At 40.3% G+C, this 27,564-nt stretch overlaps 1 protein-coding gene across 10 annotated transcripts; it reads left to right on the forward strand.

Moving 5' to 3' along the window:
- Positions 1-27,564, forward strand: CARD14 (caspase recruitment domain family member 14). 10 transcript variants are annotated; one of them, XM_067463858.1, is made up of 24 exons: positions 1-1,592; positions 3,371-3,578; positions 4,233-4,363; positions 6,954-7,006; positions 7,886-8,120; positions 8,450-8,587; positions 8,869-9,194; positions 10,289-10,441; positions 11,254-11,373; positions 12,390-12,515; positions 13,697-13,813; positions 14,152-14,286; positions 14,547-14,674; positions 17,553-17,647; positions 17,753-17,798; positions 19,273-19,462; positions 20,376-20,502; positions 21,041-21,278; positions 21,428-21,491; positions 21,965-22,076; positions 22,886-23,059; positions 23,455-23,558; positions 23,692-23,807; positions 25,496-27,564. In XM_067463858.1, the coding sequence occupies exons 5-24, from the start codon at positions 7,895-7,897 to the stop codon at positions 25,731-25,733; spliced, it is 2,973 nt and encodes a 990-aa protein (XP_067319959.1). In that variant the 5' UTR covers positions 1-1,592; positions 3,371-3,578; positions 4,233-4,363; positions 6,954-7,006; positions 7,886-7,894; the 3' UTR covers positions 25,734-27,564. The 10 variants fall into 10 exon arrangements, with proteins under 10 accessions (XP_067319959.1, XP_067319960.1, XP_067319954.1 ...); XM_067463859.1 differs by having other exon boundaries at positions 2-1,592; positions 14,155-14,286; XM_067463853.1 differs by having other exon boundaries at positions 3-1,592; positions 4,233-4,367; positions 13,697-13,840.

Here is a 27,564-nt window from a genome sequence, read left to right on the forward strand (position 1 = left end):
ACTTAGCTGGAATTGCAAATCCAAAAATACTCCAAATTGTTCAAATTGGTGGCTTTGCTTTCTGATGTCTCAGTGTACGCAATAGTAAAATATTTCCAGCCTGAATATATTCCTTGGTGACTGCAATAGATACAAATCTTCTGTGAGGAAATTTTCTTTTGTTGGGAGGGAAGTGCCTATCAAAATACCTACAGGTCCAGTCAGAAGCTCTACCTAGCTAGGAATTGAAGAGTTGGTTAAGTTCCTGGAAGGAAAATCCATATTTGCATGAAAGAAAGAAACCCACAAGTAGGTGACTCCCAAACTAGCACGATGGAGACAAGAAACAGTAAAACACAAAGAGAAACACTCCTCTTCCAACTTTTAAGCAAGCATTATGAAGATTGCTCTGACAAAAACCCCACCGTAGGGTTGCTTTCAGATAAGCAGGTTGTTGGAATACATAACAGTTTGGTTGTCTGCTTAGTTTAAAGCTGGCCTTCCACAACCTGGTGCCTTCAAGTAGAGTTGAACCCCGAACTCTGCCATCCCAGCAGTACAGGAGTTGTTTTGACTGAATGCTGAAGAGAAAACAACTGGGGAGTACCAGGTTGGGAAAGGCTGCTTGAGGCTTGTCCAAACAAGTGAGCATTACAGAAGCAAAGTCTGTTGTTGGTGTAGAAGAGGTTACCTAAGCCAAAATAGAACAGATTGTATTCTTGTGACGAAACTAGAATTATTGTTGATGTGTTTTTGTTTCTCTTGGGAGCTGCACTAAATAGCTATATTAAAACACCCTGATTTAAATTACCTTACCAATGTCATCACTATTATTTCTCATTCCTCATTTTTATCTATAGGTTCACCCTACTGGCCAAGAAGTGAGTAGAGACTGTCTTCCCACCTGTGCTCCCATCATATACTAATAGAGTACCCTTGATGGCTGATGGTTCCAAACCTGGCTGAAAACCCAGATATTAATATAATAAAAATAGACATGTGATATAGTACCATTGCATTCTATAGATGTTGTTTCCAATGAAACTCGGGTTTATCACTGTGTATTATTACCAAAAAAATAGCCATTAAAGTTAATATCTCTCTGATCCATTCACAAATGTGAAACCAAAGTGAGACAACATTAACTGTTCAAAGGTCACAGAAAGGAAAAATGCCTTTAAAAAACAAACAAACTCTGAAACTTATAGTTTAGGAGATTTAGTCCAAAAAAAGTAAGTTTCCAAGATCTGGATCAAAGCAATGACGTTGCTTTAGACCTGCATGGGTTTTGTATTTCCATCCCCTAATCCAGATGCATATCTCTGTCTCTTCTGTAGCTAAAGGTGAGCGGAAGTAAGCTCTCTGGGTGCTGAAGCCTGACTGTGCTGCAACCTTGCCCTGCACCTCCAGTGGTTTAATGTGTCTTTTAGCCTGGCACTATGCCCATGAGGAACTACTGTTGGAAACTTCAAATCTCCATGGCAAGTAGAGCTGGCTTGCCTGAAAAACCTGTTTGCCTGCTGCTCTTAAAAATCATTCTTTCTCTCCCTTCCTCCTTCCCAGGCATGCAGCTGCCCATAACAACATTCATCATTGTTGATCGCTGGGATCAGGTAAGACCAAACAGGATTTCTGCTTTTGCTTTCAACTTTTCCTTCAAATGTGTTGGCATAAAGGAAAGAAAGGCTGTTACTCAGTGCTACAGTTAATGTATTTCTGACCCTTACAATATTTATAGTACACCTTGGGTAAAAGAGGTGAAGGGAAAATAAGTTCAGTATCTTGAAGCAATCCATCTAGTGTTCAAGCACAGAGTCCATAGCAAATTGGTAGAAAAGACCTAGAGACTAAATAAAGGGTGGGAATCATGTGAGTTTACAGATATTAGTCAGCAGTTCTCAGGATTTTTCACCATTGGCTATGTTGGGTAGGAAAATTGGGATTTCAGATATCGTTGTGAGCCTTTAGAACATTTCTGATTTATGGGAACCCTAAGGCATGCCAACCTTGGTTTTTTTTTGGGGGGGGGGTGCTATTGCCTTTCTCTGAAGCTGTGAGGGTTTGACTTTTTCAAGGTCACCCAGTAGGCTTCCATGGTTGAGCAGGGATTTGAACCCAGGTCTCCCAGAATCTAAGTTCAAGATGCAGACTGCACTGGTTTTCTATCAATATATTGAAAAACATACAAATCATATCCTAGACTAAATGTCAGATATGACTCCTGGATTTTATCATTGCTGTTACCTGACCAATTCCCCACCTTTACTACTCACAGTTTACTCACTACTCAGCTTTACTACTCACTTTACTACTTTACTACTCACTTTACTACTCGCTTTACTACTGAGTACTTTACTACTCACAGAAAGAGCAGAACTGTCCATACCATTAGGCAGAGAGAGGCAACCGTTTTGGGCAACAGGCATGGGGTGCCATGAAAGGGAAAGAGGTCCTTCAGCAATTTCTGCCCTCTTGTGCTGTGACTAGAATCCTCAGTTGTTATTCTCTTTTTACCTTATTTCCCCTGAACTGGAACATTCTAGTTTTAGATCTCTTTCATCACATTTAATCTGCAATTCTGTCCTATCTTGGAAAATGTCCAAGTGTCTTCTTATTTTCTGTCTGTCATATTCCTACCTGCAGTGATGTGACAATATATGTAACTGTGGACTAGGCTTGATGTTATGGAGAAACTCAACAGTCCCAATTATACATTCTTTTAGAAAATGTGGACGAAGGCAGGCACACATATCTGGATGTGTGACCCTTCAAGTTGCCTATCAATTTATGGTGATCCCATAAATTTCATAGGGTTTTCTTAGGCAAGGAAGACTCAGAAGTGGTTTGCCATTTACTCTAAATTACAGTTAGCTCTCTATAGCCATGGATTCCGTATCCACAGATCCAACCACTCACAGCTTGAAAGTGTTTTTTTTTTAATTCAAAAATCAAATCTATATTTTGACATTTCATATATACAGGACACCATATTACTACATTGCACATAATGGCCACTTTTGGTATCCATGGAGGACCTTGGAACCAAATCTCCGGGGATACTAAGGGCCCACTGTAATGTCTATGGCACACAGGCCAAATGCAAGACCCATTAATTCGGCTCACCATATCATTTTATGTGGCCCACAAAGCTTTCAATGCCAGAGCAACATAGTTACATTTATACAGCCTCACAATTACAACTGGCCCTTTGAAGGCAATGACAGGACTGATGTGGCCCTTGGGCTTGAATGAGCTTGAAACCCAGTCTCCCATCCAAGTAGTAATGAGGGCTTATCCTGTTTAGCAGTGATTAGTACTTTGTAGGAGATTGTCAATAAATACCAGATGCCATAGGCTATACATGGTGTGTGTTTGAATGTATTCCCTGCAGATATGGTGGTCACATCTTCTCCTGCACAATCACTCTTTTGGACACTGAGATCACCTGTTGGACAGTCACCAGAACCTGGCTGGTGACTGTCACCCAAAAGATCTTTTCATCGGCTGCCACGTGACTGCGGAATGACCTGCCAGAAGAGATCCGAAAGCTAAAAAAAGGTGTCAGAATTTAAAATGCAATTGACGGCTCATCTCTTCTGGTAGGCCTACCCAGTCTACTTTCAATTATGAGTTTTGGTTTCCATTCTATTACCACTATATGTCAATATCTCTGTTTGGTATAAGTTTGCATATGTGTGTGTAATAAATTACCTATGTAATTTATTGTATTTTCATGTTTGTTTGTGTTCGAATTTGTTGTACCCTGTCTTGAGCCACCAGGAGAGATGGGTAATAAATAAAGTGTATTCTTCTTCATCATCTTCTGCTGTATTTTACGCACCTGCCTGCCTCTGTGCCTTATAAATTAACCTGCTAGGGCAGTGGACATCGCTCAATGGGGGCACACAATTTTGCATGAAGAAGATCACGTGTTTAGTTCTTGCCTTTTCTTTTTTGGATGTGTGTATCTACCTACCTATAATCTATTTATCTCTATCTAATTAATAAATAAACCATTAATACAAAAAGAGGTTTACTCTCCTTTGCAAAAGTATTGGTGCCATTTATTTCTATTTGCAAACTGCTAATAGAATAGATTTGATTTGATTTGATTCAGTAAACCAAGGCAACTTAAAATGAGGTAGGTTTTGTCTGTGCCCAGGCATCTGAATTGTTTTTTCAATGGAGGGGGGACAGGAGACGGGACCTCAATATTGCCAGACTGATTGTTACTCATTTTTGTGTATTTACAGATGTGTTAGAGAAAGTACACGTTACTTTTCTCATCCATTGTCACTGAAAAATCCTTAGATATGAAGACTCCTACAAGTGCAATATATTCTTAGAGGAAACCCTCAATGTGTTCAATGTAGCTTAATCCAAAGTAGGTATGCACAGAATATATTTTTGTCGTGTTTTATTATTCCAGGGAACGCTTCATGAATTTTTTTTGGTGTTTTTAATTATTTTTAATACCTGATCTTTTAGTACCCTTCCTAATGTCAGTTCCCATGAATGGTCAATGATACAGAGGTCTTGGTGATACCGTGCTGCAGGTCATTTAATCTCAGCCTACCAGCCTAGTTGTAGGGAGATGTAAGCCTCACTTCACCCAAATTTGATGGTCCAAGATCTCAAATTCTTTTCAGCCTTTCTTCCTCAAAATTATAATTTTCCCAGGTCGCCTAAACCTTTCTCGGTATGAAATAGAAACTTATGTTGGCATGATTCTTCACCAAGTTGTACTTTACTCTGTTAACTCCTTAAACTTTTGCAAATATCATAGTTACAATATTGTTCTCTGCCACTCCTTGGTCCTTGAACTATGAAGGTAGAAAAAGTTTTTATGGTAGGATAATATTTTTGTCTTATCTCTTCTATGGAGTTTCCTTGTCTTCCTCCTTCAATGCCTTGACATATGAGGTATGCTTAGCACCTCACTGTGGCCCATAAAAGGACCATATTGTTTTGTTTCTGGTGGTGCTGGCGGGCCTTCCATTTCTGATTTACAGTGACCCTTGTGGCATTTACTTGGCAAGGTTCATTCAGAAGACAGTTGTCATTGTCCTCTTCTGAGGACAATGACAGGTTTGCAGTGAGTGAGTTTCCATGGTTGAGTTGGATTCAAACCCTGGTATCACAGTCCAACACTCAAACCATTATGTTTTATTCATTTGTTTTATTTTTTAAAACTATCAACTGCCCTTCAGACACAAATCATCTCCAGCTGGTTTATAACACATTTAAAAGGAATTGTTAAATATAAAAATCAGACAATTATAAATTAAGAAGCATGTAAAAATTTCAACCAGCAAGCTTATGAAAAAACTCACCCATTGCTTTTTGCAAAAAAATGAAAATTTAAACTTAAAGTGCAGAAATTTAAAATGTCCACCCAAAAAGGAATTATTTATATATGATCAAAAATGAAAGCAAGATGAGTGCTGATATACCTCTTTGTGGGAGTTTCTAGATTTTGGACCTGAAAGAACTTTCCTTTGTGAATTCATTTTGGGCTTTTCCAATGATAGTGATATATTTGAAGGATGGCCTCCTTTCAAAATCTTAATCTGGATGGAAATTCTGTAGAATGACATTTGCTATTGACCTACAACTCCAAGCATTTTTAGCCAGCATGGCATATCCGCCACTGTTTGACAGATGGAAACAGGGTCACTTGTAGTCAAGCAACACTGTGATCAAGATGGCAAAAGTTATTAAACAGGAAGGATATACTATGAGAAGCTGTGGCTGTTTTGCCTGAGCTTTCTTGGAATGGCCAGGTTCCACCACTTCCACTTCTCTCCTCTGCTTCTCTGATGAGTTAACTGAGTGCAAACTACCTTTGCAATTTGAACTGGGCTTGCAACATATGATGAAATCCGAAGACAAAAGGAGAAAGTGGGCGGAGGAGAAAAAACTGGGACATTTTAAAAGGAAACTAGAATGGGAGGCGGGTTAACTGACGCTCTCCATGGCAAACCATAATAGTTGGAGAGTATGGTGTAAACCAATGGTTCCCAACCTGTGGTCCACAAGAACTAAAATATGGTCCATGGCCTCACCATTAGTACACCGTTGCAACGACAGCACCTGTCTTGCACAACCCTCTTATAATAGTACCAAGACTTATGAAATATGGTTTCTATGGGTGAGCAGATGGCGACTATTTGATGGCATATGTTTTATATCAGAAACTAGAGCTGATGTGATCTATCCAATGCAATTTTCTGAATCAGCACCCCAAATAATCAAACCAAATCTAAAATTGACCAAAAACTGATTCATAATCCTTTTGGAACTAATGTTGGAGAGTGGTCCCTGGTCAAAATGGTCCCTGATCAAGTGGTCCCTCGTCAAAAAAAGGTTGGGAACCACTGGTGTAGACCAACACAGTATGGTGCACTGGTTTGAGTGTTGGACTAGCACATTGGGACACCAGGTTTGAAAACAGTTCTCAGTCATAAAAATCCCTTGGGTGGAAGGCAAGGTCAAGCCCCTCTGCTGAGAGAACCTCTAAGAAAAGCTTAAGTACATCAGCCCAACTCCAATGATTTGTTCCAGTTAGGATAGACCCATTAAATTAATGACAGTGTAGGTTCCATTGATGCAATGAATATCCTCAGAATGGGGAAAAACATTAGCCCATCCAGAACACTGTATTCTGTTTCTGTACTTCATGGAGCAGAACAAGACATTGCAGGGCACTAAATAATTTTCCCATTGGAGACTTTAATTCAGCCCCCTGATCCACTGCTCAACTGTGTCTCTTTTAAATATGTTGTTAAGATAGATTTTAAGATAAGTTTTTAAAGATATATTTTCATTCATCATGCACCAGAGTGATAATTTTGAAAGCTCAACAGGCATATTGACTTATTTAATACTTAGGCATGCTATACTAATGTTTTTACAATAGGTAATGTATGTTCATTTGCTTTTCCTTATATTTATCCTATTAATTCTCTCCACAGATTTCTTTGCATTGGCAGAGGGTGAATACAATATCAGCTCCTAGCAGTGTAAGGTACCTGTATTTGTTTTCTGTGTTCGATTGCTGCTTGTTTTTTCTATCAGAGCCAGCTCCCATAGTATTTCTTTACATTTTTTCCAGTGGAAATTTCTGTGATTATATCTAATGAAATCTCATCAGCCTCCAATTGTCTTGTTCATTATTCTGCAGACTTATATTATGACCCTTGAAAATCTATAAGAAGTCTTTGAAATGATTTCATCTTTTAAAAAAAACTGTCTTCAGTCTTTCTATAATATTTAGGTCCCTTTATTTATGGAAAAAGAGCATCACTCACTTTTCAGATTCTCTAGTTTCATTCTAGAAAGAAAGAAAAAGAGCAATTACTCTAGTGCTGTATTTTGTATGCACTATCAGACTTTGAGAGTTTGCTGTGTTTGTGCAAAATAGCAAACTGTACACAACTCTGAATTCAGCCAGTGCTTTTGGGGTTAATTTGTAGCTACAGAAATCAATGTGTAGTGTTATTGATATTTTGGATTAAATTGCAGAGGAATGTCACTTAACAATTCCAAAAATCATATTTTCTGTGTAATGCTGGAATCTAACTGTGTGTTAGTTTGAAACAAAACTGTAGTTAATGAAATGTTATACAACAGAAGAGGTTTTTCTAACTTGTTGTGTGCAACACTCAAACCACTCATTCGAATCCCTAGCCTGGTGCTCTCCATTTTGCCCTACATCTCCCTTCTTTTCATGTCATTGGCCAGTTTGGGAGAAAGGCGGGATATAAATCCAATAAATAAAATTAGCTGGACTGGCTGGAATTTTTAGACCAAAACGCTTGAATACAATTGGCGCAGGGAAGGCTGCCTTATAAACACTTTTGATTTCCATCTTTCCAAAAAGTACAAATGTCTCTTGTCCTTTCAGGTTCCCACAATGGCAGAGACAGGAGCAGATGTCCCTAATCTGGTAGACCAAGAGCTACGTGACATGGATGAGGAGCGTCTGTGGGAGATGGTGGACAGCCATCGCTACAGAATTGTGCGCGTTGTATCTCCAAGCCGTCTTACCCCATACTTGCGCCAAGCCAAGGTGTTTGGCCAACTGGATGAGGAGGAGGTGCTCCACAATCCTCAGTTCACAAACAGTGCCATGAGAGTGGGTGAGCAACCTGGGTGTGGAAAACTACACACTTATGGGATAAACAAGTATTTCCTCGTTGCTCTTCTTTTTTTAGGATTACTTATAGCACAGCGTACTAACTTTCTAGTGGGGTCAGTTTAGCTTCCAGCCACAGGATGGGCTCTGCTAGTAACAAATGAGTAATGTGGGAAAGGAAAGCTGGCCATTGACTGAGACATTTAAATTGCCATTGTGTCCGTTGTAAGAAATATAAAGTATGCTTCTCTTTGAGCAGGATGAACCTTAAGGCTTCTCTAATGTGGGGCTCCTCTGTCCTTTTAAATTATTTTTTACCGTGCTCATTTCCAGGTCACATGCTGGATCTCTTGAAATCCCGTGGGAAAAATGGAGCCCTTGCTTTCCTGGAAAGCCTGAAACTCCACAACCCGGATATTTTCGTCCTCATCACTGGCTTGGAGCCTTCCATTGATCACAACCATTTCAGTGGTGAGCATTTCCACCCCCTGGACTGAACCCACCTATATATAATGCTTCCTTCTGGATATAATTGGGTAGCGCATAGAATATTTTCCACCACAAAGTCGTAAGTTTCTTCTATACATTAGCAAGTCCCTAACTACCTCCCCCAGATAACTTCCTGACTGCAAAGATGTAAAAATAGCTATCAATTTGTTAACTTTTAGTGTTGCTAGAATTTTTCCAGCTGAGATAGAGGTGTCCGGTTCTGGAGCTGGACAAAGGTCTAAATGTTCTTTCCCTTTTCTGAGACCTGATTGAAAGCTCCCAGCTGACAGAATGCTTGGCCAAAGCGGTGAGCAGCCTCCAGGAGGAGCTGAGCCAGGAGAAGCGGCAGAAAGTATCCCTGCTCCACCACTGTCGCAAACTGAAGGAGAGCACCTCCCAGCTGGAAGCCCGAGCAGAAAGCCTGCAGGGCATTGAGGCTGAGTGTAACCGCATGAAGCGGGAGCTCAGTACACACTTCCACGAAGCCCTCAAGCTGAAGGATGAACTTTATGGCCTCTCTTTACGCTACAGCAGTGCCCTGCAAGAGAAGGACCTGGCCATCACTCGATGCCAGAGCCTGCAGGAAGAGGTATGACAAGTGAATGGAAGTCAACTAGTCTTGTAATGGCAGTAACTGTCTACTATCGACACTGATATTTTTTGTTGAAATCTCCACAGTTTCTTGCTTGTGATTACTCCTGGTAACTTTTTACATGCTTGCAGTTTAAGTGGGCTATTAAAACCTGGAAAATAGCCCACTTTTCCTCTTTCTTGCCATGCTGTTGTTGGCTTTGTCACTGCTACTGCAGAATGAATAATAATAATAATAATAATAATAATAATAATAATAATATTGTTGTTATTGTTATTACTATTACCATCACCATCTTCCCACTTAATGAAACCATAGCAAATGCTTTTCCTCAGAGGAGGCTCAAAGTGGCTAACAGTAAAAAAAAATCAAACAATGTGCAGATTAAAATCAAAAGCATATAAACACTAAAATAGAAGAATAGTGGAACCAATAGAACCATTAAAATCCTATTAATTCACACAGCACCCCCTGGCTCGCTCTTAAAAACATTCAATGGTTTGGAATATAGACAACTCACAGCTAATGCTTACATGTAGAATTTACAGTGAAGTATTAGAGTGCATCCACATATCTTAGCAGGAGAGCTCCTGTTCATAGTTCTGTTAATCAGCTATGATTTCCTCCAGGATTCGTAAATGGTCAAAGAGAGCATGCCCCTGCCCGTACACACACACAACTTTCACACTTTTCTCTTTATATTTTTTTCATCTGACTATATGCACATTCCGTTCCTATTAAGTTGTTTAGTTCTCTTTACTTGCTTCTGCATATCTCAGTGCTTTCCTGAACATACTAATGCCACTGTCTTATTTCTGGCTTTTTTGGCTCAGCTTCTGTTTAAGTCAGTACCTAAGCAAGAGTTTAATGGTGTTTGATGATATTTCTGTATTCATAAGTCTTTGCTGGTGGCTTTGTTGGTCAGGTGAGATATGGGGAATATATATTCTGAAGGGGAATAATTGCCCACTCTGATTGAGAAAGTTCCCCGTGTCATAGTGAGTGTGACAAGCTGTTTGGCAAATGTTCTCCAGTACCTCTAATCTCTACCACCAATCCATTTCCCCTTTGCCTGCTTCTGTGAATTTCAGCTCTACCTAATGAAGCAGGAACTGCAGCGAGCCCAGGTGTCATCCTACTGTGAAAGGGAAAGACCCCCAAAGACTGCCTTGGAAGAGCTTCTGATGCTGAAAGAAGAAAATTCCCACCTCAAGTCTCTTGTGGACCTGGAGACCTTCAGTGTGGTAAAAAAAAAATTCCAAACTTATGTCTAAGCACAGAGTCTTACTGCAATTCAAAATTGATTTTGTATTCACTGAAGTGCTCCAGGTACTTATAAGAACTATGGTTCATGAAGGTGGATTATGGATCTTTAACTGATGTTTGTTACCAACCTCACCAAACTACAGTTTGGAAGATTATTTGGAAAATGCCAGGACAGACTGGTTAATGTAAGAACAGGGATAAAAAGGATGGGGGAAATACAACTTAAGGGCCATGTGGCTTGTGCACACTCCCAAAGTTTTGGGCCAAAAAGTATATTTCAAAGTGAGAACCTGATATGTGCTGTTCTTGGAGTCATCTAACAGCAATAGTTTTGGTCAAACACACCCCACTAAAAAAAAAGTCATCAGCAGAGGTAGATTTACCCTGACTTTTAGGTATGATTTTTAAAAATAATTTAAAGGAGGGGCAGGATTGTGGCTTTCTATAGGTCGGAATAGACCCCTACACCTGCTGCAGTTGCCTATTTCTGCAATATAGATCCGAGGTAGAAATCGATCCTCAATGTGCTCATACAGGGATAGCTTTCTGCAGCCTTAAGCCAGAGGCATTCTCATAATTTACCATTGTGAAAGATGGTTGTGGCTGATTTCAGCAAAATTAAAGGTAGATTTGCATCACACAGTTCCAATAACTTATTTGATGTTTGTAGCTAATGGAGAAGGCATCTGGCATATCTACATGTTCGACAACTACCTATTCCTTCCTAGGCAGGAGTGATGAGGTTGGGATGGAAAGCAGCTTGTCAAATCAGCACGTATCCCTTGTTTAGGTGCAGAAAGACATTTTAGAACAGAACCTGGATGATGCTCTAGAAGGCAAACAAGAACTACTGAACCGTATCCATTCTCTAAGGGAGCAGGCAGCCCTGGCTGAGAATCAACGCAAGAAGGTAAGAGTGTCATACTAGACGAAATCGTGGTTGTCCTTACTCAAGATGTAAGGCAGAAGGTCTCTTTTCCAGCATTTAGATTGGAGATGGGGCAACTGCAGCCCTCCAGATATTTTAGACTTTAGTTCTCACAATACTGTATCTTTAACTATGTTGGTTATAAGTGATGTGAGTTTCAGTGTGCCCAAACAGAAGATGCTTGGTATGTTAAGTTAGTGCACTACCAAAATGTCCTATTAGTCCTACTGTATTTAGTCAGGAATCTATTCACACAGTTACAGACAAAGAGACAGCTCCAAATTGTCCAGCTTTCTTGCAGTCAGTCTTGGCATCTTAACCCAGCAGAAGGCAATATGTTTGTTGCTACTCTGATTTCAGCAAATCCTTTTGCAATCAAAATAAAATAATGAAGACCAGTACCTCAATGTCTTTAGAGGAGTGGGATTTGTAGGGGGGAGGGCAGTTAGCTATTCCAGCTTATTGACACAACTAATGCAAGATTGATGTTCACAGTTCTTGCCTGCAACACAGCAGTTGAGGGCCTGAGATGTACATCAGAATACTGCAAAGCTAATATCAACAATGTACTTATTGAGTGAGTCTGTCAAAATATCACATTAGCTTCATTCCCCGAAATCAATCTGAAATACAACATGAGCCCTACCATTAAGTAAAGTGAGGCTGATAACTCAGGTATCTTCATACCCTGAAAGATAGTTGTGTCTTCCAAGATAAGATTGACTGCTACTTTAAGAAAAACAGAGGTGTCTGTCCCATCACCCGTGCTAGTGCCTGTCTGGCAAGGGAGAATGGCTAAGAGAGTGTCATCTTGCTCAAGCAGTGAAATATCTTTGACTGGCCCTACTGTCGCATGGACCTAAAATCCCATTTTATACTGCTATTGTGAAGGTTGCTAACCTCATGTACGTATCTGATATAAGCTTTCAGCATTAAGGATAAATACGTGATGTAAACAATTGAGACAATTATCTTGCTATTTATGCATCTCTAAACAGTGCTGGGAAGAAAAAGAACACACTTTGATAGAATGCCAGAGGATGAAGGTGGACTGTGAGATCTACAAGGAAAAAATCAGTGCCCTCCAGGCACAAGTGGCTGACCTGCAGAAAGAGAGAGATCAGGTATCTGGGCGGGAGATCTGACCAACAAGGAGAGGTAGCTGATTAGTCTGGGGACAGGAAGGCTGCCAAAATAAGGGAGAAGATGGCCCATTAATGGGAACCTAAAACTACAGAGCATTGTAGTAGTTTCAGAAATAACATGACAATTCATGATTACCACATAATATTGGTACCAGGATTGTGGCGCAGCTGGCTGAGTGTCAGCTGCATTAAGATCACTCTGACCAAAAGGTCATGAGTTCGAAGCCAGCCCGGGCTGGAGTGGGTGTCCAGCCATTGTGTAGCCCGTTGTCGACCTTTGCAACCCGAAAGACAGTTGCATCTGTCAAGTAGGAAAATAAGGGACCACCTTGTGTGGGAGGCTAAATTTAACTAATTTATGAGGCCATAAAGAAAAAAGACTCCGGGGAATGTGGAATGCGGAAGAACTTCATCGGTGTCGTTGATGGATGATGAAAAGCAGCAACTCCCCTGGCGGCCAGAAAAAAGTTAAATAGCCTCAGTGTATTTGTGTGTTAAATGTTGTTTGTCAAACTGGCATTGAATGTTTGCCATATATGTGTTTACTGTAATCCGCCCTGAGTCCCCTGCAGGGTGAGAAGGGCGGAATATAAGAACTGTAAATTAATAAATAATATTAAATAGTAGGATTCATCACTTGTTTATTGTAAATTCAAGGCACATAGGATCTTGAGATTTAAAATGTAATTATTTATTTATTTGCTGTATTTGTATACCATCTTTCTCAGCCTGTAGGTGACTCAATGTAATCATCAGTTGTGACAAGATTTCCAATCTAACCAGCTGCCATATTTATTTTGGTAGCGGAAATTATCTGTACTACTCAAAGGTAATTAGCAGAAGTTGACCCCACTGAATTTTTTTACTTAGTTTTATACTATGTTGGACAGATGTCAATGCAGTTCCCTCAAGTTTTCCCTCAGGATTCATGTTTTTCTATTTGATAAGGACTGTAGTGGCTGCAGTGATATTTTCTGCTGAACATTTCTCTACTTTGCAATAATGCCTTGTGGGAAATTTCAATCACTGTGAGATATTAGATCTCTTTGTCCATTTAGTACTGGCCCTTGAAGCATTATTTCTGCAGAATAGTTTCTACTGACTTGTTTTCATTTTAAAGCCCATGTTGCTGATATCATATCTCTGTCCTCTTACCCTAGGCCTATAGCGCTCGGGACACAGCTCAGATGGAAATTTCCCAAAGCCTCCTAGAGAAAGATTCACTCCGCCGCAGAGTCTTTGAGCTCACCGATGAGATCTGTGAACTCCGGAAGCAGGTGGGCCCAAATGGCTCAGCACTGATGGTGAGATTTGGTTGAGGTCAAGTCCCTATGGATGAACACTATTTAATCTCCAGATCCTTATTCTATTCCATAAAAAGCCCAATGTGTTTTAGACCATACATTGAACTGAATGCTGGGCTTTAAAAAAGAATAGAATACTCATTAAGACTTTTTAATAACAATAAGTATTTGGAGACCCATCACTTCCACTCTTATCCTGTTGTAATTATGATTTGCCTACCTCATGTGATAAGCTCCATAGAGTTGTTTCCCATTATACTTCTTTGCAAGCAGCCCCTACTGCTCTCCTCCAGCTTCTCTCTCTGGATCAGCAGGTTCAGTGGAATGGACCCTCCAGCTCTGAACACAGGAAGCCTTGTCTGAAAACAAAACAGCGTTTGGTGCGCATGCATGCCATTTGTCCTCAGGAGGAAGACAAACAGGATGGACTCTCAAGCATGTCTGAGGTATATGGATCAGAGCCCTCTCTACAACCCTTAACATGTTCTACAGCTGAAAAATGAGCTGAGTGACTATACAGAGAAGTTCATCTCACTTGTCCCTTCCACTTCCTGTGAGAGCTTAAAGGCCTGTCTTCTTCCTAGGTCCCCTTTTTAGAGCAAGGGAAATTAAGGAACAAGTGACTTGTTTATAACTCTTAACTGTGATATTTGTCTTACCATGTTGGAGTATTCTTTTGGTTAAATAGACTTCTCTTGTTTCTCAGTCTTGGTCCAATTTAAGCCATACATCCAGCCAAGAGCAAGTTGAGAGCTTTCGGTCATGCAGCCCAGTCCCACCTTGCAAGTATTCCCTCCAAAGGAGAACCTTGGAAGACGACGCCTTTTCCATAAGGTGTGTAGAATATATCAGGGCTTTGGGGTTTATGATAACCCTTGCAAGATGTTAGAAATATCATCAAAATGTTGATACAGAAAACTATTTTGCTAATCAGAGAAGTATATCTCCCAAATCCAGAGTTTTGCAGAAGTGGAGGACGATAGGAAGGGTACATAAATACTATGTTCCCTCTTGACTCTGGAAATCTGGGCAATAACTCCCCAGTAGTCTTTCTACACCCTGATTATCTGTTTCCCATCTAGTTTCTTTACAGCCTGGCAGCTGGAAAGTTGCTCCCTTGTCTTTGTACACCATCAGATGCTGTGTAGAACAGGACAGTCACCAACAGTCATAGAATCATAGAATCATAGAATCAAAGAGTTGGAAGAGACCTCGTGGGCCATCCAGTCCAACCCCCTGCCAAGAAGCAGGAATATTGCATTCAAATCACCCCTGACAAATGGCCATCCAGCCTCTGCTTAAAAGCTTCCAAAGAAGGAGCCTCCACCACACTCCGGGGCAAAGAGTTCCACTGCTGAACGGCTCTCACAGTCAGGAAGTTCTTCCTAATGTTCAGATGGAATCTCCTCTCTTGTAGTTTGAAGCCATTGTTCCGCGTCCTAGTGCTGATGTCCACTAGGTATATGGAAAACTGTTATAGTTCCAACCAAAGGAACCTATATAGGGTGTTTATGATTGTTTATACTATTTCTAAATTATCTGATTTGGGAAACATTTTTCATTTTTTTAAACTTCTAAACTATTCTGTGGCTTCTATTAATTCTGCTACAAAGAAAACAATGGCTGAGAGAGTTTGTGATTTAGGGTTGTTGTAGGTGTTTCAGGCTGTATAGCCATGTTCTTTTTTTTAATAGTCTTTATTAGATTTTCTATTAATACAAATTGTTAAAAGGATTTTAAGAATCAGATAGTTGAAAAGGGAGGAGAATAAAATGTAGGGGGAAAAGTATAGGGTGGGAGGGAGAAAGGGATAGAGTAAAGAAAGATAATATGTGCAACAGAAAGGAAGAAAGAAAGAAAGCGAGTGCATTAAAAGCAGTATGAAACAGAAATCAAAAGTTCAGTTCTTCTTTCGGTCTGACTTAGCCATGTTCTAAAAGCGTTCTCTCCTGACATTTCACCTGCATCTATGGCAGGCATCCTCAGAGGTTGTGTGATTTACCCAAAGACATCTATTGAACATGTGGCAGATGTAATAGTAGGAACAGGGTGTGAGAAGTCCTCCAGAACCCTTCATATAGTTAACTAGACTAGTGTGTCCATCTCTACAGAAGGCATATGCACTAAACTAGGTTAGATTCTTGGGTTCACAGTTTTTCATATCAGACATTTTCAGAATCAAAGGACTGGATACCAAAGGACTGGATACCTACTTTGTTCTTACCAAAGTAGGAAATATAGGCTTAGTGTTGGGCCCAAACAGTTTTAGATATGAGGTGTGGGAAGGATGCCTTACTTCTCTAAATCAGAACTACTCAAAGCAGTGTTGTCTTGACTGGTGCTGGTCCCTGACCCATTAGGTGCTGGTTATTGCAGGGCTTCTAGAGAAGAAATAGCTGTAGTTCATTGGCGGCCATATCCATTAACAAAATAGATGTGTTTTGGGACATTACTTACTCAACAGAAACTTTGGCAACAGTGGTAGAAATGACATGGAAAGGATAGGTATAGGTTCCTTCATTACATAAAAGAAGAGCAGTTCAATAAGATTCTGCAAACTTTTCCCAAAACCATGGGAAATTAAAAACCAAGTCAAGTAAGCCTTATATAAGTACACAGAAACATTTATTTTTTTGGGTTGTTGTAGGTTTTTTCGGGCTATATGGCCATGTTCTAGAGGCATTCTCTCCTGACATTTTGCCTGCATCTATGGCAAGCATCCTCAGAGGTAGTGAGGTCTTCACTACCTCTGAGGATGACCTCACTACCTCTCAGGATGCTTGCCATAGATGCAGGCGAAACGTCAGGAGAGAATTCCTCTAGAACATGGCCATACAGCCTGAAAAAACCTACAACAACCCAGTGATTCTGGCCATGAAAGGCTTTGACAATACATTTATTTTCTTTTTAAAAATTAACTTTATTTTAAAAAGTTTTTAAAATTACATTTAAAGTCAAAAACACTAATCAAGAAAAAAAATATAGAGTAGAAACACAACAATGCCAAGAAAGAAAAGAAAAGAAAAGAAAAAAGGAAGGAAGGAAGGAAGGAAGGAAGGGAAAGGAAAGGAAGAAAAGAAAAGAAAAGAAAAAGTAGATGACCTCTGATATTGGGGGGTGGGCTGGTTCTACTTGTTTTGCATTTCGTGCATGCTCAGTAAGGAATTCTTCAGGGAACTGCTGTTTACCTTGTGTATTGTAGGCAGGCACACACAGCTACAGGAGGATTGGCTTGAATAAAACCCTAACCTTTTCCCACCTTAAGCTTCATTGCATTGTTTACAGCAGACATGCTGCTACACCTGGCTCAGAAAATCTGTGCTTCTCCAACCCTTCTTCACCATCCTCTATATGCTGATAATGCTAAAATTGTCCAGTTAGGCAACAGATGAGGAAAAAGGGGGAGGTTGGGCAAGCATAAAATGAGTGTAAAAAGAAACTTCTTTATTGGAGGTTTTGTTCACTGAGGCATGCCATTTTAATGCTGTCCCCTGGGAAAAAGCACATCACATCAGATAACATAAGCAGCACTGCTCAAAACCAGGCTTCACTTGTAAAATAACACATATTTATATGTCTTAAATATGTTTTAATACTGGAGGCAGGATTATGACACCCTGATTGAGGTGATTTCTTTAATTTGACACGCTGCAGGGATTTAACTTAGCTGTTTGTCTTCCATTGTTCTCACATCCTCTGTCTTCTTGTCCAGCAGTTCTCAGGAGTATCTGGAGGAGGATTTTTCTCTTGCCTCTGGGAAGAAAGTGGAGGATCCCTCTATTGAGTTTGAGATGCTGGGAAAAGAAGGTAAGATTTCCTGAGAGAACCCACAATTTTTAATTGATTATGTTTGGACTAAGAGCAAAAAGTGATCACTTTGTTTCCATTTATTCAAATATTTCTTCATTACAGACGGTGCCTCTCTGTGGTTCCAGATGAACCCTTGCATCTCAGAAAGGTAACTAATGTGTGCCAGGTCGCAAGTAGTTTGGGTCATTTTCCCACAGGCCCAGGGATCAAATCAGTGGCAGGGGAGCTACGGCTGCTTGACACATTCAGAAAATATACCCTCCAACTGTCCCAGTCTAGCAGGAGCAGTCTTGATTAATCCTCTGCTGTCATACTTTTTCAGCTCTTTTTAAAATGCTCCAGTTTCTTTTTGTCTCCTCCAACTTTCCCTCTTCAATCTTAGCATGCTTCAGTTGCTGTGAACTGAGTTCAAAGTGAAAGTCAACGATATACGTAGATTCTCTTCTATTAACTCAGCAGAGAGTAAAAAGGGTAGATGAAGGGACTGAGTGCTGCTATCCTGAAGACTCAACTGCAATTTGTGATTTGTCATGCTTTCCTAAACTCTGCTAGTAAAATCTAGAGTTTCTCTGATTAAAGTAATAATTTTCTGTATTCTTTCTCATTAATCATTTGATTTTATTGCCTGGCCAACCCCTTTTGACTATACCCCCATGTTCCTCAGGCACTTGTATTATAGTTTCCATCTATGACATGGTGGAGAACATGATCAGTTCTGGCAGGTATTGATCAAAGACAAGGGAAGTAATTAACTAGATTCCATCTACAAAAACGATTCAGATAGCACACTGAGAGAACTGAGATTGTTAATCAATGAATTAATTGGAATGCAAAGGTGTATAGGTAGTAGGCTGCAGCAAAACATGGGGAAAGGGCATAAAGGTTTAAGTGGGAAGGTTACACTTAAACAAAAGGCCCATAATCTGTTGTTCAAGCAAAGGATTATCAGATTTCCTGGAAGCAATTATACTCCTAGGTGTTATTAAGAACCAGTTGCCTGCAATCCAATAATTTAAAAGAACTTCTACATACCTGAGTTCATGGATTCTGCTTCCATTTCTTCTTTTTTCCAAATGAATAAGTAAACCCACATGGTATAGTGGTTTGAGTGTTGAGCTAAAAGGGTTCAAGTCCCCACTCAGCCTTGGAAATCCTCTGAATGAGCCTGGGCAGGTAACACTATCTCAGAAGGAGGAAATTGCAACCTTCCTCAGAATACATCTTGGCAATAAAACTGTATTTATGGGTCACCATAAATTGAATTCAACTTGAAGACACATGACTCAAGCAATGGCCACAAACTGTTACACTGTTCATTGAGATCTCTCTCTCTCTCTCTCTCTCTCTCTCTCTCTCTCTCTCTATATATATATATATATATATGTATATGTCAGAAACTATAGCATATTGTTTGCATCATGTATAATACTGGTGACTGAAATTTACATAATAATTGCAAGTGGCACTAGTTGTCACATTGACTACATCTAAATAAGTAATTCTAGTTCAGTTGAAGCTAAGTTTAAAAAGTTATACTACTGTGGGCAAAAAGAATGAAATGATGTATATTGTGAGATGAGTCCAGAGACTTCTATGGCCATTGTTTTTTCTCCTCTCCTCAGTGTGCCCATGCGTCGTCGACCTGCTCAGCGCTTTCCAAGTCGCATCACCACAATCGCATTTCAAGCTGATGCTTTACTGGAACAGATCAGCATTATTGGTGGCAACCAAAGTGGCATTTTCATTCATCATGTCACACCAGGCTCTCCTGCTGATGAGATGTCTTTATCCCCAGGCCAACAGATTATAATGGTGAGATATTACAAACGCTTCACTGCATATCATATTCTCTGTTTTACCCTTCAAGGTCCTATATGCCTTCTCCTCATGGAGATGGCACATGGTATCAGTGGAATTTAATTTCGTCTAGGAATGAGAGAATCCAACAGTTTCAGTTTATTCATTTCTTATTTTCCTGGTCATAAGATATGTTTGCAGCAACACTTTGAAATTTATATTCATTATTTGTATTCCTTCAGTATGTTTTTATACATATTTTCTAATTTGCACACTTCTTGCAAGTGATTTCCTCAGTGTTGTTGTTGTTGTTGTTGCTGTGTGCTTCCTTATTAAACAAATCAGCTCAAACTTTGTAATTGTGAACTACCAGCAAAATTCTGAGATGTGCAAGACTTTGGCATGTGAATGTATTCTAATTTGTGTATGGGCTCAAATTTGTAAACCAGATAGGTTTGTATCAAAATTTGGATTGGATGAATTTTTCCACCATCCTCTGTCATGGCTAACCTAAATCCATTGATTCCCCCCCCCCCCCCCAAAAAAAAACAACCTAATGAATAAAAGTTGTGGCAATGAGATTTGGTTCCTGGACACTCTGTGGATACAAAAATCCATGAATGCTCAAATCCCATTATATGCAGTGGCATAGTAAAATTGTGTTCCTATAAAATGGCCAAATCAAACTTTACTTTTTGGAATTATTATTTTTAAAAAAATATTTTAATGTCCTGGCTGGTAGAATCTGTAAAGGCAGAATCTGTGGATACAGAGGGAAAAGATTGTGTTGTACTCTGTCCCAACTTGGTGCTTGATGTTCCCATCTGTTCCAAGGTTGTTCATCTTTTGGAGTCCCTTCCATAACTTGCTTTGGTACACAAGCAAACATTTATTTTAAAGTTAGAACCATTTATCTTAAAATGTTTAGGTGGATTATGGAGTCATAGAACCAGGCTTCAAAGCTCTCCTGGAGGAGGCAACACTGGAGGAGGCTCTGTGTGTCCTGGAGAGAGTAAATGGCTTCTGTTGTCTGTCTGTGAGGCCGAACATGGAAGGTAAGACTCTTTGTCTACAGTTCACTGTAGTTTGTTCTCAGATTGTACTGGGGCTCAATGGTTTCTCCCAAGGTAGCCTGATCATGAAATATATCTGGAAGTCCTGGGAAATAGACTATCACTTGCAGAGGACTCACTGAAGCAAATATTTGCTTTGCAAGAGTGCTTGATCATGTAGGTCAGTGGTTCCCAGCCTGTGGGTCCCCAGATGTTTTGGCCTTCAACTCCCAGAAATCCTAAGAGCTGGTAAACTGGCTTCGAATTCTGGAAGTTGTAGGCCAAAACACCTGGGGACCCACAGGTTAAGAAACACTGATGTAGGTGAATGTTTGAATGAACTGTGCTCCTTGCTAATTTGCATGAATGAGTAGATGCTAACTGTGTTTTCTGTCTTGGATATCAAAATATTGTGAGCAGGACCTGCAGGACTCTTACATAGGAAGCAGTTGTCATACCTTCGTCCCACTGTTTCTACCAGCCTGCTGTGCTGCTGCTACTCTCACACAGAAAAAAACAACAGTGTTTCCTGTCCCATTAGGATACAAGAAGCTGCTGAGTGACCTGAACTCCAATTTGGTGACATCAGGCGACTCCTTCTATGTTCGGTCCAACCTTTGCCTTGAGAGACAGGCAATTGGGGAGCTTCCAGTTGGATGTCATGACATTCTGCATGTTACAGATACAATGTGTTGGGGCAAAGCCCAGTGGAAAGCCTGCCACGTGAACCCCTACACCATAAAGGACTTGGATGCAGGCACTATTCCCAACTACTGCCAGTGAGTATCTCCACTGGTTTGGGCTAGGAGATAATATATAATACACTCTTGCCTATCAGAAATGTCCATATTGTCTACCAGCTCACAAGGAGGGCCCATGACTGCCACCATCTGTCCAATACATTCCTATCTCATTGTCTCTGTTGCAGGGCCCAGAAGCAACTTATCATTCAGATACAGGAGTTGGCCCAGAAGAGTATGATTTCGCGCAAGGTACTGTAATTAAGGGCATTCTGTGATGTATCATGGGAAAGAAATTTGTCTGTCCTACATTAGCTCAACTCAGTTATTCTGACTGACCACATCGCTGCAAGCCATGGAGTTACCTTGCAGCACAACGCTCTTTAGATTCCTCTGTCTCATGGCTTGCAGTGATGACGTATTGTCAGTAAAGTTTAGAAGCATTCATTTAGACTTTAAACGGCAAGGTTTTCTCACTGCTGTTTTTTTGTAAATGCAACTGCAAAATACAGAGATAGGGAAATAGATATACAGAAGGAAATTTCTTCTGGCTGGTACTATGTTGACAGGCATCAGAAAAACCAGAAATGGTTACATGAAATGAAGACTTATTTTTGCGATCAGCTGGGTCTGAATGACACAGTTCATGAGATATTAAATACTGCCCAATGTTATAAGTCTATGTGTTCCAGGATTCATTTGACCTCTTCCTTTCTGATTTGTAGAATTCTGGGGTGCAGCCCAAGATGGTTCGTATTGTGAGTACAGACAACAATAAGATCAATCCACTCTGGTCATCCATGGATTGTGGTCTCTCAGATTCTAACAGGTCAAATTGTGAGTTTAAGCACACACAACATGATTTGTGATTCTAAAGACAGTGTGGTTCCTTCCCTGCCTTGACCCTACAATTTTCAGCACTCTTATCTGTACATTCTTCTAAACTGCTTTGCTTCTTGTCTAGCTACAACTGCATTCCTGTGTCTGCTATAAACCAACCACCCAGAATGGATTTGCACAGTACAATTCCCTTTAAGACTAGACAGGAATACTAGTATGCTCTTTTCCCATTTATGTATCTACAAAACATGAAAGAAATGAGAAGGTCAGTATCAGATAGATTGAAGCAACCACAAATAATACATAGGTTATTGCCTTCTTCTCACAGTTTGTTGTTGCTTTCAAGTGACAGTTGGCTTATTCATATTCTAAGCCATGTGGACAAAACAATGCCATAACATTTTTGACAATTTACTGCAGCCTTCTGTTCAAAGCTAGAGCAGCATCTGCCCTAAGCACTCTTCTGAGGAAAATCTGAAATAGCAGGAGTTTTCTTTGTTTTTCCTTCTAAAACTGAGGTGACAATGAGATTTTCTGTGAGTCAAAAGGTAGGAGGATGCAACTGCCTCCTCAGTTCTGCAACAACCCACATTCCAGGCTCATTTTTGTTTTTGTTTGTATTCTTGTGCGTGTTTGCTATGAATCTAGATATTTATAGTTATGACAGTTACTGAAGAATCCTAAGGAAAATTTGTGTGGAAGACCTGAAGTGAAACCGTGGATTGAAAGGCCAAGCAGCAGCTGAGTATTCTTCAGCCTTCTTCCTGGCACCGTTGACCTTTCTTTCCTTTTTTCTTCTGTTCTAGTGAACTCCCGAATCAGCCTCCACTCGAGGAGTTGTGTCAGTTTGATGCCATACACCTTGGTCAAGCCCTGCAGACCTGGGCGACCACGTCCAGTCTTCATGGTGCCTGTGCTTTTGGGAAAGATTTTGGCTGACAAACTATGCCTGTCCAAGAGATTTGAGAAATGCCCAGCAGGTATGTCTTGGCTAAGATTGATTCTATTGTTGGGTGAACATAATTATTTTTTAAAAAATCAAATAGATTGTTTATAAGCCATGGACCAAACAAATCTTCTGGGTTTTAAGGGTCTTTGGTTTGGGATTTGTTGAAAGGAAGAGACAAATTGAAGATTCGCTAAGCTGATACATCAGACAAGTTTGGTCCTCTTGAAAGCATTACCAGTTACTGGTGTAACCGCTGCTTTGTTCTCAAACACTGTCCACTTTTTCTTGACATTGGCAGTACATTTTCTCATTCTCTTTTCAAGTTATCCCAAGTGATATTAATGAAATCTAAAAAGCCAAGCAATCATAGTGCAGATTACTCCAGAACAGTTTGGAGCTTGACCCAGTTCCTTCCTACCTCTGCAGATTCCCAGAATGAAGCACAAAGTCGAGTTCCCCTCACTGAAGGAAGAGAGACAAACAACAGTTGTTGTGTTCCCTGTCAGACAATAGAGAGCCTAATGCAAAAGGTAATAGGGAGATATTGCAATGGGATGTAGATTCAGTGATCTCTTTTACTAGATTTTTAGCTGCTCACACAGGACTAGAGCTACAAATATTAATCAGTGTTGAATATGGCATTCTCATCCTGATCACCTTTAGAATGTGCACGGCTGGCTGGACCTGGACCTGGAAAGAGTGCAAGACCTTCTGGCTATGGAAATCTATCCCATCATTATCTTGCTGACCATCAATGAGAAGAACAGCAAGAAATTTCGGTGAGTGTTGCTGCTCTGGGTGAATGTCTGTGTCATAATCATGTTATGATATCCCCAGAACAGTCTCATAGCATATGGACAAACAGGGCAGGAAATGGGAAGTTGACATTAGCTGGCCATAAATACCAATGGCTTTGATGTGTGGGAAAAAGGAGACATCACAGGTTTTGGGTGATTTACATATGATGGGTGTGAGCCCCATATATACTTATGGCAGGGTAGGATTGATCTATTGCTCTGATGTGTGGTAAAGAAGAGACATCCACAGTTTTCTGTGATTTACAACATTATAAGTTAAACCCTATATATATGGGTTGTACAGCATGATTCATGTATTCCAAACACTAAAGATATTTGGTATACTCAAGCTCTAGTGCACCTTGGAGGATTCCTTTCAAGATAAGTGTAACGTTATAGCCATACAGCCAATGCACAAAAGGGACCTCACAGTCTGTTTTCTGGGTTGCTGTGAGTTTTCTTCTGAGGATGCCTGCCATAGATGTGGGTGAAACGTCAGGAGAGAATGCTTCTGGAACATGGACATACAGCCCGGAAAACTCACAGCAACCTAGTGATTCTGGCCATGAAAGCCTTTGACAACAGTCTGTTGTCTGTTCTGCAGAAGGCAAATGACAAGAGTATTCTCATCTCCTACTGGTATCATACACTTAGAAACAGTCTCCCTCCAAAACTGCAGCTGAAGGCGACAATGGATAAGTGGGGTACATCACCTTTTGGCTGCCACCAGCAACCTCTCAGCATAGTGTAAATATCCACACTTTGAAATGTATTACATAGGCACTACGTAACACACATGGTGAATAGCGACATTGTGCAACACATATCAATGACATGATGCCATAGTGGTATACACGGAGGAACATGCTGTCTGTACAAGTCTGCTTCCACTTCTACCAGAGGAATATATCCATTGTGGAATGGTGGCTTTTCAGCCTCACATGTGTAATGTGATTTATGCATGTGAATGTCCCTAATTTATCAGCTTAGCATCAATCAATTATTTATCTTCAAAGGAGTCCTAAGTTTGCAAAACCTGTTGATGAGTGGTGCTTGCGGAGGCCTCTGATTTACAGGGTCACCCTAAGTCAAAAGAGACTTGATAGCAAATTACAAATAGTCACATCAATTTTCCCATTTACTTCTATTCACAAAGATCTGTTTTTGACAATACTTTCTCTTATAGCCACCATTTAAAATCTCCCTCATAGAACTAAAAGGTAAAGGTTTCCCCTTGACATTCAGTCTAGTCATGTCCGATTCAGGGGTGGTGTGGTGTTAATCTCCATTTCTAAGCCGAAGAGCCAATGTTGTCCGTAGACACCTCCAAGATCACATGGCCAGTATGATTGCAGGGAGCACCATCACCTTCCTGCAGAAGTGGTACCTATTGATCTACTCACATTTGCATGTTTTTGAAGTGCTAGTTTCACAGAAGCTGGGGCTAACAGTGGGAGCTCACCCTGCTCTCCAGATTTGAACCACTGACCTTTCAGTCAGCAAGTTCAGCAGTTGCACAGTACAGTTTAAGCCACAGTGCCACTGGGGGCTCCATTATACAACTAGATTGTGCAAATGTTCTAGTGGGACAACTAGAACCTCATGTCCTATTGAACATAAAATGGGGTTACGGAAGCATTAGCTTACTAACGTTCTGCTGTGCATTTCAGGAAAGCTCTTCAACGACTTGGAGCAACTGAGGAGCAGCTTTTGGAAAGTGCCCGGAAAGAGGAAGCTCAGCTGGAGACACTGTCTTGCCTGTATGGTACTATTGCCCCTGATGCCTGGAACGATTTGGAGACACTTGCCAGTTGTGTTCGTGCAGCCATTGCTGATGAGCAGAAGAAGGTGGTGTGGGTGGAACAACTGCCCCACCGACCCCCTTTGGAAGTGAACAGACATGTGTGATCCATCTTTATGTGTCTTGAACTAATCTCAAGAGGAACAGAGACATTTCTAATTGTCATAAGGGTGAAGAGTTATAGAGCAGTTTACTTAGCCAGTGTTCAGATGTTTGGAACTTGACTATGCCATTCCAGTGCTACTTTGCTTTATTGTCTCCATCCCAACCTTTGACCACCCAGGAGTTAAATAATTGTTGAATACATGTACTAAATGCTTCCCATGTAACCATATATAGGTGGGAAGTTCAGGTACATGGAGCTTACACTTTGTTTGGATTTTAAATCAAGAATGCACATCCTATATCTTCTATGAGATACAGGATGTGCATACCTGACTTGCTTTTTCAGTTCAAGTCATCACGTGACTTGGTAGGCAAGATCTACTATAGCAATTGCCTAGTTATATACTCATGCCTACCAAGTTACATGATAGAGAAAATGAGACTAGTAAACAATAGCTGCTCTTGGAGGAGTCATCAGGAAATGGGAGTTTGATTTTGTTTTTTTGTCTTGCCAAGCATTTTGTACTACCACTATCTATCACTGTTTGCCATGCTTGTCCTTTGAGGTTTTAGGCCCCCAAAATGCCCATGCACTTTGAGGTACAGTTAAAGGTACAAGTTTGAATGAGGAAAAGCTAATGGGTGATGTTGCTCCATCTTCCATGCTGAGGAGCTTTGTTTTCCGTAGACAACTTCCATATCGTTGGCATGTCCTTATAAGCGCCTTTTTAATTACCTCTCCATTTTTAAAGCAGTACCTATTTATCTACTCACATTGCTGTTTTCGGTCTGCTAAGTGGGCTGAAGCTGGACTGATGGCTGGGAGCTCACCTTGACCTGGGCTTGAACTGTCAACCTTTCGATTAGCAATATTTTCTTCAGCTGGTGGTTAACCTGCTGTGCTAAAGCCCAGCCATTGTGGTGACCTTGGGCTAGTAACACTTTCTCAGCCTCAGAGAGAAGCAAAGGCCACAACTTGAAAATGAATCGAAGACACACGTGTGAGACTTCCAAAAGCTCCAGTATTTAACTGTGTTGCTCAGATTTTGCAAACTCAGTCAGTGCATTTTCCCTATTTTCCTTCAGCCTTCCACTTTCCAATGTGTCATCATCTCATAATATATTCAAGATATGTCAGCCTCAGTTTAATCACCATTGCTTTTTGTTGAGATCAGGTCTGATTTTCTCTAACATCAGTTTATTTATCATTTTCACAATCCATGGAATTGGTAGAACTCTTCCAGGATCATGTTTTGAATGAGTTCATTTTTCTTCCTAATGGCATTCTTCACTGTCCTGCTTTCATAATAATATATTGAAATCATCTTGTGGCTTGTAACCATTTACATCTCATTTAGTGTAACATAGATAAGTGTGAGGCTGTAAGTTCACACACATTATAGGTAATGGAAAGGTAAAGGTTTCCCCTTGTCGTTAAGTCTAGTTGTGTCCAACTCTGGGAGGGAGTGCTCATCTCCATTTCTAAGCCAAAGAGCCGAAGTTGTACGCAGATGCCTAATGGTCATGTGAATAAATCCCACGACTCAGGCTTACATCCCAGTAAATATGTAAAGAATTGCATTAAAACCTCAAGCATGAATTACATTTTATAATAATGTACCTTCTCTTTGCCATGCAGTCCAGCCCGTGTAAGTAACCATATGGTTCTTCCTTCATTGTATTTGGTATCCTAGAACCTTCTCATTAATATAAATCAGATGTGACATCCAGAGCTTGTACGTACTGTTCTCTATCTCATTCTTTCTCTTTTGGTTTCCTTCCACTTCCCTTGTCTTTCATTAATTCATTTTAATGTAAAGCATATAAAAACAA

This window comes from Anolis sagrei, chromosome 2 (assembly GCF_037176765.1).
Source record: "Anolis sagrei isolate rAnoSag1 chromosome 2, rAnoSag1.mat, whole genome shotgun sequence".
NCBI lineage: Eukaryota > Metazoa > Chordata > Lepidosauria > Squamata > Dactyloidae > Anolis > Anolis sagrei.